This window comes from Phocoena sinus, chromosome 21 (genome assembly GCF_008692025.1).
Source record: "Phocoena sinus isolate mPhoSin1 chromosome 21, mPhoSin1.pri, whole genome shotgun sequence".
NCBI lineage: Eukaryota > Metazoa > Chordata > Mammalia > Artiodactyla > Phocoenidae > Phocoena > Phocoena sinus.
Genome location: NC_045783.1, coordinates 9,658,959 through 9,678,234, shown reverse-complemented (window position 1 = coordinate 9,678,234; position 19,276 = coordinate 9,658,959). Strand labels below are relative to the sequence as shown.

Sequence of the window (19,276 nt, the reverse complement as noted above, 5' to 3'; positions counted from 1 at the left end):
TTCCAATGCATACACATTATAAAAGGTCTTTAAGGAAACTGTTTCCTATTATATGCAAATCCCCATGATATGGCTCTCTTGCTTTTTGTTTTTCTAGCATACTTAGCAGTCTTTTTGAAAAATTTTAAGTGTGAATCCGGGAATTCTATCCTGGAAAAACATAATATGAGAACAAATATTTTATATTCAATCTCTCTTTCTCATTTAAAGACAACAACAAAAAAATTCTCATGAACAGTTTGTTCTTTAGGTAAAAAGGACCAATATTTACAGACCCTAAAGCTGTAATCAGGCACTTTCCTAGATGGAATTGCCTTTAGTTAAGACACTAACAAAATTTTAAAAAATGCATCATATGATATTGGAATTCAGCTTAGAATATCAGATCAGTGAATGCCAAGGACCATTTAACATTGATACTTATTTGTATAAACCCTTATCATGTGAATAATCAAAATACGTAGCTGTGGTATTTTACAGAATCAAAGATGTATTTGAAATTGTGCTAAAGATCTGGTGATTGCTAATAATCTTCCATGATTCTAGTACATCTTTTTCTCACATCCCAAGCTACTAAGCACTAGTAAGTTATCCAGGGTGAGAAATGGGAGAGAAGGACTTCTTCAGAGCAGACCAGCTTAAAATCCTTCAGTGCTCTTGGACTGAGACTTTGGTTCTTGTTCTTTTCATTAACATGAAGGAACTAATCAGATTATCTAACTGACCGGGACTCTGAGTAATGGGGCGGGGCTGGGGGAGGGGAAGATTGTTCTTCCAGGACGTGAAGGCTGGTCTATGCAGCCACACAATTGCGGGTCCCAGTGCACAATGAGGACGCATGCTGCCTGCCCTGTCCTCAGGACTGGGTCCACACCTGTGGGCACCCACTGCAGCTGGCACAGCTCCTCTGCTCGTGTGCGTGCTTCACTGTCCCCATCAGACTTCGAGGTCAGAGATGAAATTATTAAGAATTTCCAGATGGGCAACAGCATGCATGGGATGCCTCTGAGAGCAGGAGCTGGGGTCACTCCACGTGGTGCCAACTCACGAGGCAGCCTTGGGGTCTGGACAGGCAGCACTTGGAGAAATCAAGGCACAGGCAGTCCCTTGGAGCAAGGGACGAAGACAGTACTGTTTGCCAGTCGCTCTCCTGGCTGCATCACGTTGCTCTAATCCTCACAAGAACCTTAATGTAGACTCCGGTGTCTGACAGTAAGGTCAAGGCAGAGCAAAGTGAGATGGGCAGGCCGAGGTTCCCAGGTGCAGGTGTGCAGACCCACCTGCCCACCTGGGTGAGGTAACAGTCAGTTTCCTCCACTGCCCTGCTTTTCAAAGTATGGTAAGTGTGGGAGCCTGTAAGAGATGCACACTTTGGGTATCGCAGAACTATTGGACCAGAATCTGCCTGTTAACACCATCCCTGGTGATTCTTATGCATTAAAGTTTGAGAATCACCAGTTTGCCTCACTTTACCCTGGAACCTGAGAAGATGAAACAGAGAGAAGAGTCTTTATTTCTCATCATCAGTGAGATTGTTCATTTGAGAACATGATGCTACAGAAATTACACTGGATGGGCACCACTGTATATAAACAGGATAATTTCAAGCCATGAAACACATGGATTCTGTCTGGGATGAGCAGGTGTGAGGTGTAGCATAATGTTTTTATAAGCTGAAATTGATTTTCCTTAAATGTCTATACACTAAAAACTATAAAACACCATATGCGTTAAGTGACGATATTTTTTATTCCTAGTACAGAATTTTAAGCCATTTGGGGTTTTTCATAGATGATAAAATTGCTAAATATGGACAAATACCATCACTTACACCTTTAACTTTTTTTATTGATATAAATCTAATTTATCTCCCTCTCCTTTATAACTTTAGAAAATAAACTGCAACTATATTTCAATTTCACCTTTTTTTTTCCCATCACAGATTGGCATGAACTCCTACTGTATATCATTTATTTTTTATTTGACCCTAAAAAAATACATTTAAAATACTTGTGCCATAAAATTTCTAACTACAATTTAGAATTCTAAAAATATAAAGATACTTCATGATTTTGAAACACATGATAAACATGCATTTTTTTGTCCAATATTTAGAGCAGGATAAGCAGGACCTTTGTAAATATAGTTAAAATAAGTTCGAACATTTTGTTTTTCAACTTATCACTGTCCTCATTTCAACTGGCATTGTGTGTGGTTTTCAAACTTCACAATTCAAAACAAATATGTTGTTCTAGCTGGACAGCTTAAAACAATAATGAATATAATAACCAAAGAAAGAGGAAAGCAGACCAAATGGAGAGATCAATAGAGTTGGATTATTTGGCAGCTGCAAAGAGGTCGAAGGACAGATATGTAGAAACATGAGCATTAGGTACATGACAGGTCATCATAAACACTACAGAGAATATATCGGCTACTCCTTCATTTTGAAACGAAAAAATTTGTCGAGTATATTGTTCACTGTAACCAATTAAAGAACCATTCCTTTGCATAAGCACACCCTAAGACAGAAGTGTTGTTCACAATCTCTGTAAACCCATAATCCAAAAATTGTATTAAAGGTCAGACAATGTGCTGGAAAACAGGTGAAGAAAGAAATCACAACTTCACATAGGGAGACCTGATGGGAGGACGACAATAGATGAAGTAAGTGTCAAATGTCATGAACACATAGATCTAAACCTACATGTGTCATCCTGTACACTCAGACTTCTATACAACATTGTTCAATATCCACACATCTTCTTGACATCAAAGAGTAGCTGTAAAGAAAGCCCCTTTAATTAAGAAAAAGTAGCCAAAGAAAAGAAACTACTTTCATTGTCTAAGAAGTTTAGTGTATATGTGGAGCTAAAAGTATTTTTTCTTACCTGTCAACTGTTGGCTGGTTCAGTCCACATAAAAAATGCTATTCTATTCCTTCGATTTAATAGATCATAAGGTCTCATTAAGGCACAGGGATTGTGTGTCCAGTGTCAAGAGAAGCAATCTCATGAATTTGGGGGGCAGTAGAATTTTTAAATGTGATTGAAGTTATTATTAGTTTAAAACAGATTGTTATAACTTTAAGATGTTTTATGTAATTGCAGTTGTAACCACAACGAAAACATCTATTTAATACAAAGAGAAGTTATGTCACTACAAAAAAATCAATGAGACAAAAAAAAAAATGGAGTAAGAGGAAAATAGAGACAAAAATGCTAAAAGACATACAGAAAACAAAGACACAGATTGGCAGAATGGATTAAAAAAAAGTTCCAGGCATTTGCTATCTACCATTTACTCATTTTAGATCTAAGTACACACGGAGTCTAAAAGTGAAAGGATTGAAAAAGATATTTCATGCAAAAAGGAACCTAAAGACATCAGGGATGGCCATACTTAGAATAGATTTTAAAACAAAAACTGTCACAAGAGACAAAGAAGGACATTATATATATATATAATAATAAAAGGGTCAATTCACCAAGGAGATATAACAATAATAAATATATATGCACCTGACACTGGAACTGCCAAATAAGTGAAGCAAACACTGACAGACCTGAAGGGAGAAATAGACACAAACACAAGAACAGTATGAACCTTCAATATCCCACTTTCAGTTATGGATAGAACAGCCAGATAGAAGATAAGGGACAGAAGACTTGAACAACACTAAAGTCCATTTAGACCTAAGAGATATATACAGAATACTCCACCCAAAAAAGCAGAACACATATTCTTCTCTGGTGTACATGGAACAGTCTCCAAGACAGGCCACATGTTAGGCCACAAAACACGTCTAAACAAATTTTAAAAAACTGAAATCACACAAAGTATTTTCATCAGTCACTTTAGAATGAAACAAGAAATCAATAGCAGAGGGAAAAAAGGAAAATCCACAAATAGATGGAAATTAAAGAACTCAATCTTAAACTCAACCAATAGGTCAAGGAACAAATCACAAGAGAATTTAGCAAATATCTGGAGACATGAAAACAAAAACACAACATATAAAAACTTACAGGATGCAGTAAAAGCAGTATTAAAAGGGAAGTTTATAGCTGTTAATGCTTACATTATAGAAGAAAAATGATCTCAAATAAACAACCTAACTTTATACCTCAAGGGACTAGAAAAAGAACAAACTAAACCAAAAGTTAGCATAAGGAAGAAAATAATAAAGATTAGAGGAGAAGTCAATAAAATAGAGAATATGAAACAATGGAAAACATCAATAAGACCGAAGTATTTTTTTAAAAATATCAACAAACCCTTAGATAGACTGAGAAAAAAGTTTTAAAAGACTCAAATAATTAAATTTAGAAATTAAAGGCATTTTAAAAAACTATGAACACTTATACACCAATGAAATGGATAACCTAGAAGAAATGGATAAATCCCAAGAAATATACAACCTACCAAGTATCATGAAGAAATAACAATTCCGAACAGACCTATCATTAGTAAGGACACCCAAACCCATGGGCCTTCTTACTTTGTCCTTGTCCACACTCTGCATCCATCAGCAGACCTGTCAGTTCTACCTACCATGTGCATCTCACATCCTTGTTTCTCCTGCATCCCACCTCCTCTGAGCCACAGAACTGAGCTTCCTCTGAGCCTGTTGACAACTGCAACATCTGTTTATCTGATGAGGATACCCCCTCTCTTGTCACTGTCCCAGTGGGTCTCTACTCAACAACCTAATTGATCTGGTTGAAGGATAAATCAGATGACGTTACTTCCCTGATGGAAACTGTTCAATGTCTTCCAACTGTTCTCAGGATAAAATCCTGGGCTACAAGGTGGGGAACATTCTCTCTCTGGCTCACTCTTTCAATTTTGCTTCCTGCCTCTCTTCTGACTGTCCACAAGGCTCCCTCTAGTCTAGACAATTTTTTTTTTCGGCTTCATGAGTACAATAGGTGCCTTTCTACCTGGGGTACCCCTTGATAGTTTCCTTTGACTACAATGCATTTCCCTTAAGTCTTTTTGTGGTTGAATAATGTCCATTGTTTCATCCTTCCTTCAATAAATATTGTCAATGAAAAACAGAGCACCACAGTTACTTTGCACCTCAGAATACTGCTTATTTGCTTCAAGGTGCATAAAACAATTTATAACCATCATGGTGTTTCCTTATATATTATGCCCCCACCACTAGAATATAAATTCTGCATAAGCAGAGACCATGTATGGTTGTCTCATCATGACTCTGTCTATGGAGGCTAGAGGCTAGAGTTGGCATATAACAGATGTCCAATAAATGGGGATGAATGCAGCTACATCCACAATTTAGTTTCGGGGGACAGGAATGAGGGGGCAATCATCACCAAGAGGAGATGAGTCTCAAATGAGTTACAAGGGTGGATGTACCAAGTGACAACTGATAATTTGAAACCAAACTCCTTTTCATGCGGGCAACTCTCTGAGTAATGGGCAGAGTGAGTAGCAGCAGAATTTCTTTAATGATTGACGATCCTCTCAAGCAGCAACCAGAGACTAGCTGATAAATACAGAGTTAATGTTGGGACCCACCTCTTAAATCAGTGGCAGGGACAGTAGGTGATGGTCCGAAGAGTTTAGGATTAAGCGTCAGTTCTGTACACTCCACCCTTCCCTGTCCCAAATCCATTAATGCCTGAAATTCCAAAGACTATCAAAGGACAACAGGAAAACTGTACTCCAATCCCTTTATTTTAGAAGAGAGTCAACTAAAGAACCCAGGGAAGTAGTTTATATTGCACCTTTCACTCAAATTTAATACTTGTTAAAATGCCAAAACATCACTGTTAAGAGAAAAGTTTTAATCAGTTACCAGTTTTTTGTGTGTATTGCATTCAACCCCAAATAAATCTGAGATTCTCTTGTTACCCACCAAACAAAGTTCTGTTACTACTGAATGCCCAGAACAGTCTTGTAAGAGAGACTTCACATTACCAGAAGGGTCTCTGGAACATTCTGTGATGTTAGGTAGAAGTCAAGATATACAAGACTTTAAACTCTTCCATGGTCCTTGGTGCAATTAGATCTTGGTATGAAATGAGGAAGACATGAAGTATCAATTGATGTTAATGAAAGCAATTTTAATAGGAGGCAGGAGTTGAAAGGGTCTCGGGAGATTCTTTGAAATAAAAGCACTTAGATAAATTTTACGGATTAACAAATGATTGATATAGAGTTAAATACAAGAAGATAACTTTATTACACCCCTGAATGGACACGGTTTACAGGACGCCCACTCTGGTGGAGGTACAGCGCTGTCTTCCGTGGATGCACAAGATGAAATCTCCATAAATGCACCCAGGGGTATATGAGGTATTATTTTATCCAACCTTTCATTTCCTGTGATTTTTACTCATGCCCGCCATTCAAGTTGAGAAACCTTATTAGTATTATTAATATAGTATTAAAGTGTCATTAAAACATGCATTAATAATTTGCATGCATTTATAAGGATTACTATAAATGTAGAAGGCTATTTCAAGCTGTCAGTATTCAACTATGATAACATCTCACTAAAAATGTGTAGTACTTTTCATTTCAAAAACTTAAGGCATTTTCCAGAATTTTAATCCTCATTACATACTTCCTTCTGAGTGCCTGTTTTGAAATGAGTCCACAAAGGAAATGAAATGTAGTACTTATTTGATCACTGAAAACAAACAGAATGCAAGTATTTTAAAAGCACATCCATAATAAACATAGCTTTATAGTGATAATATTCTGTTGACGATCAGCTCAGACCCCTGCAGGAATTAATGCAGTTCACTATACTATGTTCTCACCATTATATCAAAAACTGACACATGACTGTCATATAAAGTTCACTTCTGAATTTTCTAGAAAACCTTTCTTGAATACAACTTCAATTTTAAATTATAAGTACTTTTTAGAATACAGACAAGCAAGGAACTTATCTCTTTTAATTACTGCATTTTCCTTTTTTTTAAGATAATTAAATAAATTCTATTTCCTTTTTTTGCTTTTATTGCCAGAAATGTAAAGCTAAATTTAGTGCCTAACAATACCAATTGTTTTAATATAGGGGGCTAGTATATTTATATCTTTCTCTTTAGCTGCCTTTTAAATTTTTCTTTATTTTAATAATTTCTTTGTTGTACACTTATTTTTAAGTTGCACCAAATACTTGAAGAACGGACAGGTTATCTGTTTTTCTAATCTATTTTTTATTCATCTGAGTATTTATCGTTTGAGTGAGATCTTAGAAAATTCATGCTGTATAATGCTATATAATATTATTTTTCATTATACACATAACTACAAATTAAATACATATGAGAAGGACTTAATCATGTATAATAAGTTTTGAACTTGTTGTACTTGAAATACTACTACTATATTACAGTCAGCTCTAGGTCAAATAATATTTGAGAAAAAATTTAAGTCTGATAATAGTAGAATACTTTATATTTATTTTATAATAATCACTTTAACTAACGACAATTAATACACCGAACTTGCAAGCATGCTAAAATGTGAAAAAAATCTCCATTTGACTCTACCTTGTAAAGGATAAGCATTCATTTCAAACAATGAAAGAGTTACTATCTTTACTTTTCTCTGAAATTTTTCTTTTTTCATAATAACTACAAATCACTAATTCAAACTCCTCTTTTTCAGAATAAATATATTGTAAATGTGTTACTGCAATATTATTGTCTTTTTATAAAAAAACGAAAATTATTGTCTCTCTCTCTCTCTTACACGAGGCTGTCATGGCCATAGCTTACATGTTCCAGGCTCTGACCCATCTGTATAATGTTCTGTATCAAAGGGCCAGAGAATTAGACATGGGAGAATGGCTTCCACATCAGACCACGTCCTCTGCTGAGCTACTGTTTAGAGTAGAAAGCTAACTTTCTGCTTTGTAGGACATCTAAAATTCCCACTGCACAGTAGCTTCTCTATTTCACTTGCCTTCCAGGGGTCAAACGTCGTATCTCATAGACTCTAGAAATACTTTGTTAACTCCAATGGGTTTCCCAGTAGTGAGTGTGAGAGGAAAAAGGTCTCGAGAAAGACAGTGAAATTAAAAAAACTTTCATATATAGAATTATGTTGGTGCTGTTTGGACTCAGTGCCATATATCAGCACTAAATAGGCTTGGATAATTGTAGAAGGCTTTCATTTGAGGTCAAACACACTCATTGGGTTTATGACATTAATCTGGCATAGATGCCATTCGATGAGGACTTACGTGGTTCCCTGCAGACTCAGAAATTAAGTATCTTCCAACATAGCAAGACAGAACTATGTGTAAGCTCAGGCACAGTACCAGTCTAATTTAATAAAGAAGGTTTCAGTAATGTAAAGTGTGACTATTAAACAAGCACTGCTATGTGTAAAAATCGAGATAAGTAGTTTCTATTTCAAGCAACCTCTAAAGGAAGATTGTCTCAACTAGATGGGTTTATTCTGCTAATAATGTATTTGTAATGTAAATATATATTACATTTAATTCTATATAATTTATCTGTAAATATCTCTGAATTTGTTCACAGTTATGAAGAAACCTATGTCACTACTTTAAAGTTACGTGTACTAGATAGATAGATGATAGTTATAGATAGTTGGATAGATAATTTTGTTTAAAAACTGGACATTCAAGAAAAGTTTCTCTATGGTTAATCTAAATAAATAATTTTAGTATTCATCTAGCCTTGAACTAGAGCAATTTTAAAACCCATAAAAAGACTTCCACTTCTACTTGGGATATAGAAATCTGTAAAATACAACCTCACTCCCACTTTAACAATGAGAAAAATCTGAACTATAAAATCATAACCTTTCTTGAACTCATCAGGGAGCTGAGATTTCAGGTACCCAGGTGACATCAGTTCCAAAGGATTAGTGCCTTCAAGGAGAGGGAGGACACACAAACTGTCACTGTGACAGATCACAGGAAAGGACCAACTCACACACAGGCAATGACACATCAGCTAACGTTTTAGCAAATGGCCAGTACCTGAGCATGGCTCTCCAGTAGCTCAGGGCCCCAGACAGAAGAGAGTCTGTCCTTCCTTCCACATGCCTCCATTGACTAATTAAGAGAGATACTGGGGGCATGGTAGGAGCCTGGAGTGAGCCTCTCCCTTACCACCACCAAATACCAATGTTTCTGTGGAGAGGGGCATGACACCTGACGCACTTCCCGAACCCTTTCACTTTTAGGAAACTAAAGTGTTAAGCCACTGGGAGAGGAGCAGCAAAACCTGTTCCCTCCAGGGCACAGGGAAAGGGGCACTGCAGCTTGGAGAAAGGTGTACGGAAAAAGAAAGTCTACATGTGGGGTGTGGCAGGAAAGCCAGTATGAGCTTAAGACGCTACATCAGCACCAAGACCATGGTCTTCCAGCCCTAGGGAACACTCAGCAAACGCTCCTCAAAGACCAGCCACAGGTAGACCCTGACGACCTTGGGAGGGGGGCAAGAATGCTGAGAACACCCCACCCCACTCTGTGCAGACTCTCAAGGTTTGACTTAGGCTGGAAGAGAATCACAGAGCAACTCTGACTCCAGTGTAAGCTTAACACCGAGCGACAAGCAACAGCGTCTACTACTGGGGGAGATGCCACCTCTTTTGAAAAGGTGTTTAGGGAGGACTAACAGCTCAGAGTGGAGTAACGATGCTGAGAAAAAGCCCCCAATTAGGCACTTGGCAGTGCCAGCTCACCAGTGAGGAATTTGATGCTCTGAAAGTAACCATAGCGACAACGGAACTCAAATCCAGTGTAACTCCTGACTCAACAGGCTAACAAAAGTGGTGCCCATTCCCAGGCACAAATATTAACCACAATCTCTACGGTTCTACTCGTGGTGTCCACCTTTAATAAAATATTCAAGAAATAACAACCCTTTGCCTAGAGATGAAGTAAGTAACCAGACTCTGCATACTCATATAGTGGAAATATAAGACAGGGATATTAAATATAAAAAATATGTTAAAAGATCTAGTGGAAAAGATAGCATGCATGAAGAGATGGAGTAATTACTGATGAGAGACAATAATTATAAGAAAGAAGTGGAGGGCTTCCCTGGTGGTGCAGTGGTTGAGAGTCCGCCTGCCGATGCAGGGGACACGGGTTCGTGCCCCGGTCTGGGAGGATCCCACATGCCGCGGAGCGGCTGGGCCCGTGAGCCATGGCCGCTGAGCCTGCGCGTCCGGAGCCTGTGCTCCGCAATGGAAGAGGCCACAACAGTGAGAGGCCCGCATACCGCAAAAAGAAAACAAAAACAGAAAGAAAGAAGTGGAAATTCAAGGGGCAAAACACAATATCAGAGATGAAGAATTATTTCAATAGACTCATTAGCAGACTTAACACAGCTGAGGAAAGATTCAGAGAATCAAAGGTTAATAGCAACTATATAAACTGGAACACAAAGAGAAAGTGTGAACAAAACAGAACTGAGGAACAAGAACTGTGATACAATATCAACAGGCCTAACACACATGTAATTAGAGTCCCAAAAGAAACAGGAAAAGAGAATTGGGGAAAAGAAATATTTGTAATGATAACAGTCAACAATTTTTCATAAATAATAAAAGACATCAAACCTTAGATCCAAGAATATAAGTTTACCCTGAACAGGATGAATATCAAGCGCATGTGCGTGCGCGCGCGCACACACACACACACACACACACACACACAAATCCATCTAGACATACTATAGTCTACCTGATGAAAATAAAGAAAAATTCTTAAAGGAAGCCAGAGAACAGGGACAAATGCGTAGCCATAAGAAATACAGCTTACTTTTCATCACAAACTATGAAATAAGAAGACAATGAAGTGGCATTTTTAACATACTGAAAAGAACTTTCAACCCAGATTTCTACACCCAGCCAAAATATCTTTCAAAAATGAAGGTAAAATGATGACTTCCAGAAAAACAAAATCTGGGAGAATTCTTTGTCTGCAGATCTGCACTAGAAGAAGAGTCAAAAGGAGTTCTTCAGACAGAAAAATTTTAGACAGAAACTTGGATTCACCCAAAGAAATAAAGAGCTCCAAAGATGCTAAAAACAGGTAAATATAAAATATTTAGTTTTCTTATTTTTATCCACTCTGAAAGACCAATATCTAAAGCAAAAACAGTAAAAATGTTTTGTGGGCTTTATAACATGTAAAAATAATATGTAAGACAATAATAAAATAAAGGATGGAAAGAGGAAATTAGAAGTATATGCTTGTAAGTTTCACTACCCATTAAGTGACATAATATTATTTGCAGGTAAGCTGTGTTATATTAAAGATGCATATTTTAAACTTGTCTAGGGAGACCATTAACATTTTTAAGAGTTTATGTACTAAGTCCATAGTGGAGATAAACTGGAGCAATAAAAAGATTCAATTAAACCAAAAGCTGTCAGGAAAAGAGGGGAAAAATCAACAAGATACAAATAGGATCAGTACAAACACTCCAACGGGGCTCATGTGTTTAATCTTATTTGTCCTCCTCCCACCAAATTCCACTGAAATAAACTTGTTTATAAATATTTACATATACAATTGGCCTCTGTATCCATGGGTTCTGAATCTGTTGATTCAACCAACCATGGTTCAAAAATGTTTGAAAAAACACATTCCAGAAAGTTCCAAAAAGCAAAACTTGAATTTGACGCAGGTTGGCAACAATTTTCATAGTATTTCCTTTCTATTTACAACTATTTATGTAGCGTTTTCATCATATTAGTTATTATAAGTAATCCAGAGATGATTTAGAGTATATGAGAGAATGGGCATAGGTTAGGTGTAAATGCGACAGCATTTCATTTAAGGGACCAGAGAACCTGTGGATTCTGGTATCCATGAGGGGAGACGGGGTGGGGGGGCTCCTGGAGCCAATGCCCCACGGATACTGAGGCAAGACTGTATATATTGTTTCATGTTGAATCCAAGAACAGTCACTGCCATATTGTTCCCCAGGAGCAGGTTCCATGCTATATACCTCAAGGTCAGATCTTGTATTTTCCAATATAAACCAACATCATCATTGTTCCCATATCTATAATTTAAAGTTCCCAGAAATTTAAAGTTTTCGTTTGGTTCTTTTTCTTCAGCTCGGAGCTCAGAGCAAGAGTGAAGCTTGTATCCTTCCGCTGCCTAACTCAAATTTCTAGTCAAGTCCAATAATATAAAACCTGGCTAGATGGCTACAGGCTTGTATGAAGCATTCAAAGATGCTGGTCTTTTGACCTTTTAGCTGGATCGTATAAGATCACAGAGAATTTAGATCACACATACCACACCGGACCTCCTGGGAATCACTTTCGCTAACATTAATATTTTACAACTCATCCCTTCAGATAGTGTTTGTTTTTTGTTTGAGAAGTTCCTATCAGTGTTCGTTTGGAATTATGGACCGTTACAATTAACAGGGCCTAGGCTTCACCTCCATATGCGAAAACTCAGACTCCTCAGATGGAAGCAGGCGTGGACTTGCCATACAGCGCAGGTTTTAGGGCCAGAGCTGGATCTAGAACTGGATCTCCAAGACTGACTCCCAAGCTTCTTTATCTTCCACATGCCATTCAGCTACTAGTGACAGGTGGTGTCACCACCTGTAAAGAAGGGCAGTCTGTGTGCTCTTTCTGATTGGACAGTTGGGATAATTTGGACAGGTGCTCAGTAAACTGCATTTGTGATGAAACACATCTATGTCTACCTGTGTTCATTCTGTAAGTCGTTAGCAGTCTGACTCTGACCTGGGCAGGCTGAACACATGCTAGGTTCTGTTCCTTCTCCTTTAAAATCTGAGCATACCTCAAAAATGGTGTTTTTTGAGGACAAATGAGTAAGCACCCGTAACACATTTAGGGCAGGACCAGGCATAAATGTGTGCTTGTTGTTGTTTTTACTATTACTACCTGGATATATATTGTAGCAAAAAGTCTGAATTCAGAGACACGTGGACTAGCAATACACATTTTAAGCTTGATGCAAAAATATGCTAATAAATTAAGAATATTAGATAATCTTTTGAAAACTTACTTCAACAGTCCTCCTGCTGTTTAGTGTTCACCTTAATAAGATTAATTCTACCAACACTTTTTATAATCCAAATTTTAAACGGACACAAAGAATTAGAACAGAGAAATGACTGCCTCTAAGTACATGGAAGGTAATGCCATGCCCTTCAGAATGCTGTCAGCGTCCGAAAACAACCACTCAGAAAAGAAAATCACGAATGAAAACGTAGCATTCCGTGTGGCCAAGTAAAAAATAAATACATTAAGTAATGAAACAAGGCCTTAAGATTCTTGAACAAGATTAATTTCTGTAAGAAATATGTTCGTCTCTCTTTTAATGAATTTTATCAGCTGAGAATAAAGTGAAACGTAGGTAATTACTATATTGTTGGAGCTGAAGTCTGTGTGAGTACACAGATAATCGTACACAGTAATTGTAGACTAATTATTTTACTAGCACCTCTTTCTATAAGGAGTGAAGAGCCAGAAGCCACAAGAGAACTTTGAGAGGAAGAAATAAGCACATTCATCAATTCTAACACTGCTAAAAATATTAGTGAATTTATTAACACTATCATAAATAAGGTTTATAGTTTCGTATCTACAGATGTTCACAAAATGCATCAAAGTAGCAGATTTTTCCAGACATATCCTACATAAATAGCATCCATAGTATCATTTTACGCTGTCACTAAAGTAGTCCTATTCAAATAAATTGGAATAAACTTGCATACAAATGCCTGTAATAAGTAGGGAAATTTAACTGGAATGCGAAACAGCCCTGTGGTTTGTGTCTGGTTCAGAATATTTATCATCAGCTGGAAACCTGGCCTTTCCAAAACATGCATGCATTTACATCCCAGCAAACTGTTTATTTCAGTCCAAAGGATTACTTATTAAAGCTTATCCATGTATTTGCTTATTTGCAACTGCTTATTAAAGGAGATGAATATCAACATTAAGCATTTTTAGTGCTTGAAAACATGTCCTAAAATAAACTTTACTCTCATTGGAAATTCTTATTTCACTTTTACAAGGTTTACCTGCATAATCAAACGCCAAAGAAGATCTGTGAATTTGACCTTTGTCATCCCATTTATCAGACTATTAACTCAGTCTCACATCCATTTTTAAAAGGTTAGCATCTACTTTGCATTACCTTCTTCCAATTAAAATGAATAATACACAAAGGCAGGCACTAAAGTGGCTGCTCTTTGCTAGTCTGATTCTACCAGCCTCTAAGACTAGAAATAGAAAGGGCTTATGACCATAATCTATTTGGAAATTATGACTTTCTACATTTTTGGAAACTTACATGAATATTTGCTACCACTCACAAGAAAACTAGTAATATTGCAAATGTTTATTTTCTACTTTTTTTTAACACAAACAACCTGAAAGCATAGTCAATGTTTTAAACTTACATGAATATTTGCTATCACTCACAAGAAAACTAGTAATATTACAAATGGTTATTTTGTACTTTTTTTAACACAACCAACCTGAAAGCATAGTCGATGTTTTATCTAATTATTCCAGATGCTAAATTCTTCATTCCCCTATTGTCTTTCATAATATAATTAGAATATATAATATAATAAAAATATAGCTCAATATAAGAATATATTATAATTATATTATAAATATATATTATAATATAAATTATATTATAAATATTATAATTGTTATAAAATTATATAACATAATAATAACATAGTTCATAGAGATCGGTTTTGTAACACGCAAGTTCGTGGAACTTCCAAACATAGTTTTAGAATAAAATTTCACTGTGCAATAAGGGCAGGGATCTATTTTCCCTTTAAGAAAATTACTCAATATCCCAATGAAAGCCAGATGCAGAAACAGGTGACCTTACTTTTGTATTCCAGGTGGAAGCCAGCAGCTGCCACGCTGATATCCGACTGGAAATGCAGGTAGAGCTGATTGGATGTGCTGTTGAGCAGTGCTGGCACGGTGGTACCTGTGAGAAGTGATGCAGTTGAGCTTTAACATCAGTGATGCGTTCACTCTTCGCATTATAAAATCACTAAGAATATCATACTAAGTGATATATGTTAGAGAAAGACAAATGTTATAGGATATCACTTATATGTGAAATCTAAAATATAATACAAATGAATCTATTTACAAAACAGAAATAGACTCACAGGCATAGAAAACAAACTCATGGTTACCTAAGGGGAGAGGGAGGGAGGGAGGGAGGGAGGGATAAATTAAGAGTTTGGGATTAGTAGATGCACACCGCTGTATACAAAATAGATAAACACAAGGATTTACTGTAGAGCACAGGGAGTATATTCATTAACTTGTAATAACTTATAATTTTCAGATTATAATGAAAAATCATCTGAAAATATACACATATTTAACAGAATCACTTTGCTGCACACCTGAAACTAACACAATATTGTAAGTCAACTATACTTCAAAAAAAGTCACTGAGGATATTTGTTTAGGTTTACAGATCCCTTTAACTTGTCTGATCACCACATATTTAACCCAAGTATTGGCTTTGATGGTTATACTTTTAGCCACTCTCTTCTTCCAGGTCCAGTAAGAAATTCCACATTTTCTCTGCCTTCCTCAGGCAGATGTGACATCTCTTTATCGTATCAGTGAAAACACACAAATTTTTATGCTTCACCATTCATTTGACTCTTCACATTGTTTTCTTTTATCAACATAACCATTTGCTTTTTTTTTTCACTTGTCACGAACAAAGAGGGGACAAAGTCTCAACACGCAAGTCATACGGAGGTTGGGGAAGCAGTTAGACTGTAGATCTGATGCAATATATTATCCAGAAGAGGTTGCTTTTGACTATATATTCTCTTCTCTATCCCTGTGTGACTCGTACTGAATAATCTTCTTTCTGAGATCTGCAAATGATTTCAATGAAACACACATGGAAAGGAAAATACAGGTTTATTTTACATAATGCCTCGTTTAATTAAAATGGTCTAACCTACATGATAGCAGCTGACAAATCAGGAGATTTAGTGATGCTGAGGACCAGGGTGACAAAAAAGCCAGGGTACCCAAGGTGCCGAGGAAAAGCGTGTGTTCATCAGCCAGAAGTGTAAAACATGTGGGCGGAATGTATTGTAATATGGGAAAACAATAGCTAGCTTAAATCCCTTTTTACCAAAAGGGTACATGCTTGATATTCTACTGTATTCAAATCATCCTCTGAATAAGTACACACTTCCTATATGTGAAGGAAATACCCATCACGTAAAACTCATCATGGTGCAGGCAAATTACTAGATGAAGGTGATGCTAATGTATAAAGAAAGAAATATAACTTTAAATAACAAAACAAGGAAATAAACTGATAATTATCCAAGACAGATGAAGAATGTTGCAAGGATAATATCCTTTGTCACCCTTCACTCTCTGCTTAAATGATTCTAAGATCCTCCGACAGCTGTAATTAAACAATGACTCCAGGTAAGGACTCCAGCCATCCGTCCCATCACTTGGTTGTCAAAGACTCTTGGAAGATGATGTGAACACAACTCAACTCATAATCATCCCTGCAGAGCCTGGGTGACCTCCTGTGTCCCCACGTCCATCCACACTGTTAACACCCGCTGAAGTCCTCCCATCAGAGGCCCCCTCCCTCTCCATGACCTGTGCTGCCCTACAGGCAGCTGTCGGGCCCTAACGAGCCAGCCTCCTCCATCCTTCTTGGTTTCACTCACTCCATCCCTCCATCTTGACCACCATCATCCCAGCACAAGCCACCAGTGCTATTAACCAGGATGAGGGGATAGTACCACACTCCTAACTTGTTTCCTGAATCTACTGTTGCCTCAATCCAATTCATTCTCCACTCAGGAACCTGAAGGTTCTTTTTAAGATGGACACATGATTATGTCATGTTACAATTCTCCTGGATTCCTGGTCATCTTAGGATAAAATTTCAGCCTCCTTGATTTGACCTAAAGACCCTGCCTGATCTAACTACTACCTGCATTTCTAGCTGCTTCTCACTACTCTATTTCACAACTCATTTTCCTGTTCAAGGTGTTCCCATAATCATAGTCTGGGATGCTCTTTCCCTCTCCTCTATCCATTTTGCCTTTCTTATTCCTACTCATTCAAAAATCTCCACTCTTCTCAAACTAAGTGTTTGCTGAATGATAAACATTTAGAAAATGTCTTCAGGGCTTCCCTCGTGGCGCAGTGGTTGAGAGTCCGCCTGCCGATGCAGGGGACACGGGTTGGTTCGTGCCCTGATCCGGGAAGATCCCACATGCCGCGGAGCGGCTGGGCCCGTGAGCCATGGCCGCTGAGCCTGCGCGTCCGGAGCCTGTGCTCCGCAACGGGAGAGGCCACAACAGGGAGAGGCCTGCTTACGGCAAAAAAAAAAAAAAGAAAATGTCTTCAGATTTAACCCCTTTGTTATCTGACCTTGGTTTGATGCGTGAAGATAGACAGATACATACATACATAGACTTTTTTTAATTGCACAGTCATGGAGGGGGAAACATAAGCCTATTCCTGCAGGTCAGCAGACACATATAAAGAGAGATTATTCTTGAAACTAATTAATAGCTAATGGAGTGCAGATAGGGGAATGTTGCAAAGTGGGGTGACCTCAAGACAAGAAGGAGACATGCACCCAAAACTCCAGTTTTAACCCATTTTTTTTCCAAATTGTATGACGTTTGCTGTCCTCTCACTCATGTATTATTTCTGTATATTTGGATAATGTCTGCAGAAAGAACAATGTTATCTAACCAGGTAAGTTTTAATTATAGCACCTGTACTACTTTCTGTCTGGTTTTACCTGTAACTTCAGGTAATCAGTGTATTTAATAGCCTCTAGCCCCCAGTCAAGTCATTTCCACACACAGGTACTCAACACACACTTTTGACTTTTTGTTTATCTTCCCTGTCTTACAGTGGAATCAGAAAAACTGCTTCCACTCCTGACTCTGACACAAATCAGTTCTGTCACTGAAAGCATTTGAATATGTTCTAATTCTGTAAAATAAAGATAACAGTACATCCCTTATATGTGAGTCATACATGTGCTGTGTGTGTGAAAGTGCTTTGTGGATTATCACGTCCCCTCTAAATGTTCTTATTAATTGTAGCAAGTAAATTCATGAACGACAATCCTGTTTGTACTTCTGTGATGATACATAGTCATTTGTTTTCCTACAAAAGATGCTGGATCTCAATGCCCCAGGTGGCATATGAGGCGTGCTGGGGGTGCTGGGAGGATGCTAGGCGGCCGGCACCTGCTGCAGCCACAGAGTCCTGCCCTGCGCGCCCCTGCAGGGGGCTCCCGCTTAGGGCTCTGCTCAGAAAGGACTCTCAGAAGCAGCTTATTCCCACTGTTCAAAATGCAACTGAGAGGTTTTTTTTTGTTTTTTTGTTTTTTTTTTTGCGGTACGCGGGCCTCTCACCGTTGCGGCCTCTCCCGTTGCGGAGCACAGGCTCTGGACGCGCAGGCTTAGCGGCCATGGCTCACGCGCCCAGCTGCTCCGCGGCATGTGGGATCTTCCCGGACCGGGGCATGAAGCCGTGTCCCCTGCATCGGCAGGCGGACTCTCAACCACTTTGCCACCAGGGAAGCCCAGCAACTGAGAGATTTTTTAAAAACTGTTGCCACAGGCAGAATACTTTTGATCGCATTGTCTCACTGTGACCTAGACAGAACCGCACACACAGAAAGCTGAGAAATTGCATTACAGCTCTGCAGACTCCACTCGCAGCACATGGATATTTACTTTCCCTCAATCCCAATTGTCAGCTACAAATTGGTATGAATTTTGCTCTGTCTTATCCACTTAAAACTTATAAGCTGTCTACTTCCCAAAATGATTTTAAATGGCTTACAATGTGAGTCCTACATACACATGGCTATCCAGACAGAAAAGGAAAATTAAAAAATTGAATTTATTCAAGAAGTCAGTCAATCATTTTTCCGGAAATATGTACCTCTAACAACTACCCATTCTTGTTTGTTTTCAGTCAACAACTAACTTTTAAAATGGGTTCAGATTCTCCTTTGTAAATATTTTGAAAGTATCATAGGAACAAAAAAGTGTAAAACATATTTTAAACATTTTAAAACATATTCAGATTTCATGGCTGATGTGTTATTTCTTCCATATAAAGTTAAAAAAAGACTCCTTTTAAAATATTTTAAATAATTTTTAGCTTAAAGTTGCAAATATAGTACAGAAAACACCCATATACCCACTATTTGGCCACATATTACATAATAATGATATCT

General features: G+C 37.7%; 1 protein-coding gene across 1 annotated transcript in view; it reads right to left on the bottom strand.

Moving 5' to 3' along the window:
• The window catches only part of CSMD1 (CUB and Sushi multiple domains 1), a 1,813,702-nt gene that overhangs the window by 165,238 nt on the left and 1,629,188 nt on the right, over window positions 1–19,276 (bottom strand). Inside the window, exon 37 of the mRNA XM_032618622.1 lies at window positions 14,879–14,983. Coding sequence (XP_032474513.1) covers window positions 14,879–14,983 — 105 coding nt within the window. The remainder of the gene's footprint in view (window positions 1–14,878; window positions 14,984–19,276) is intronic.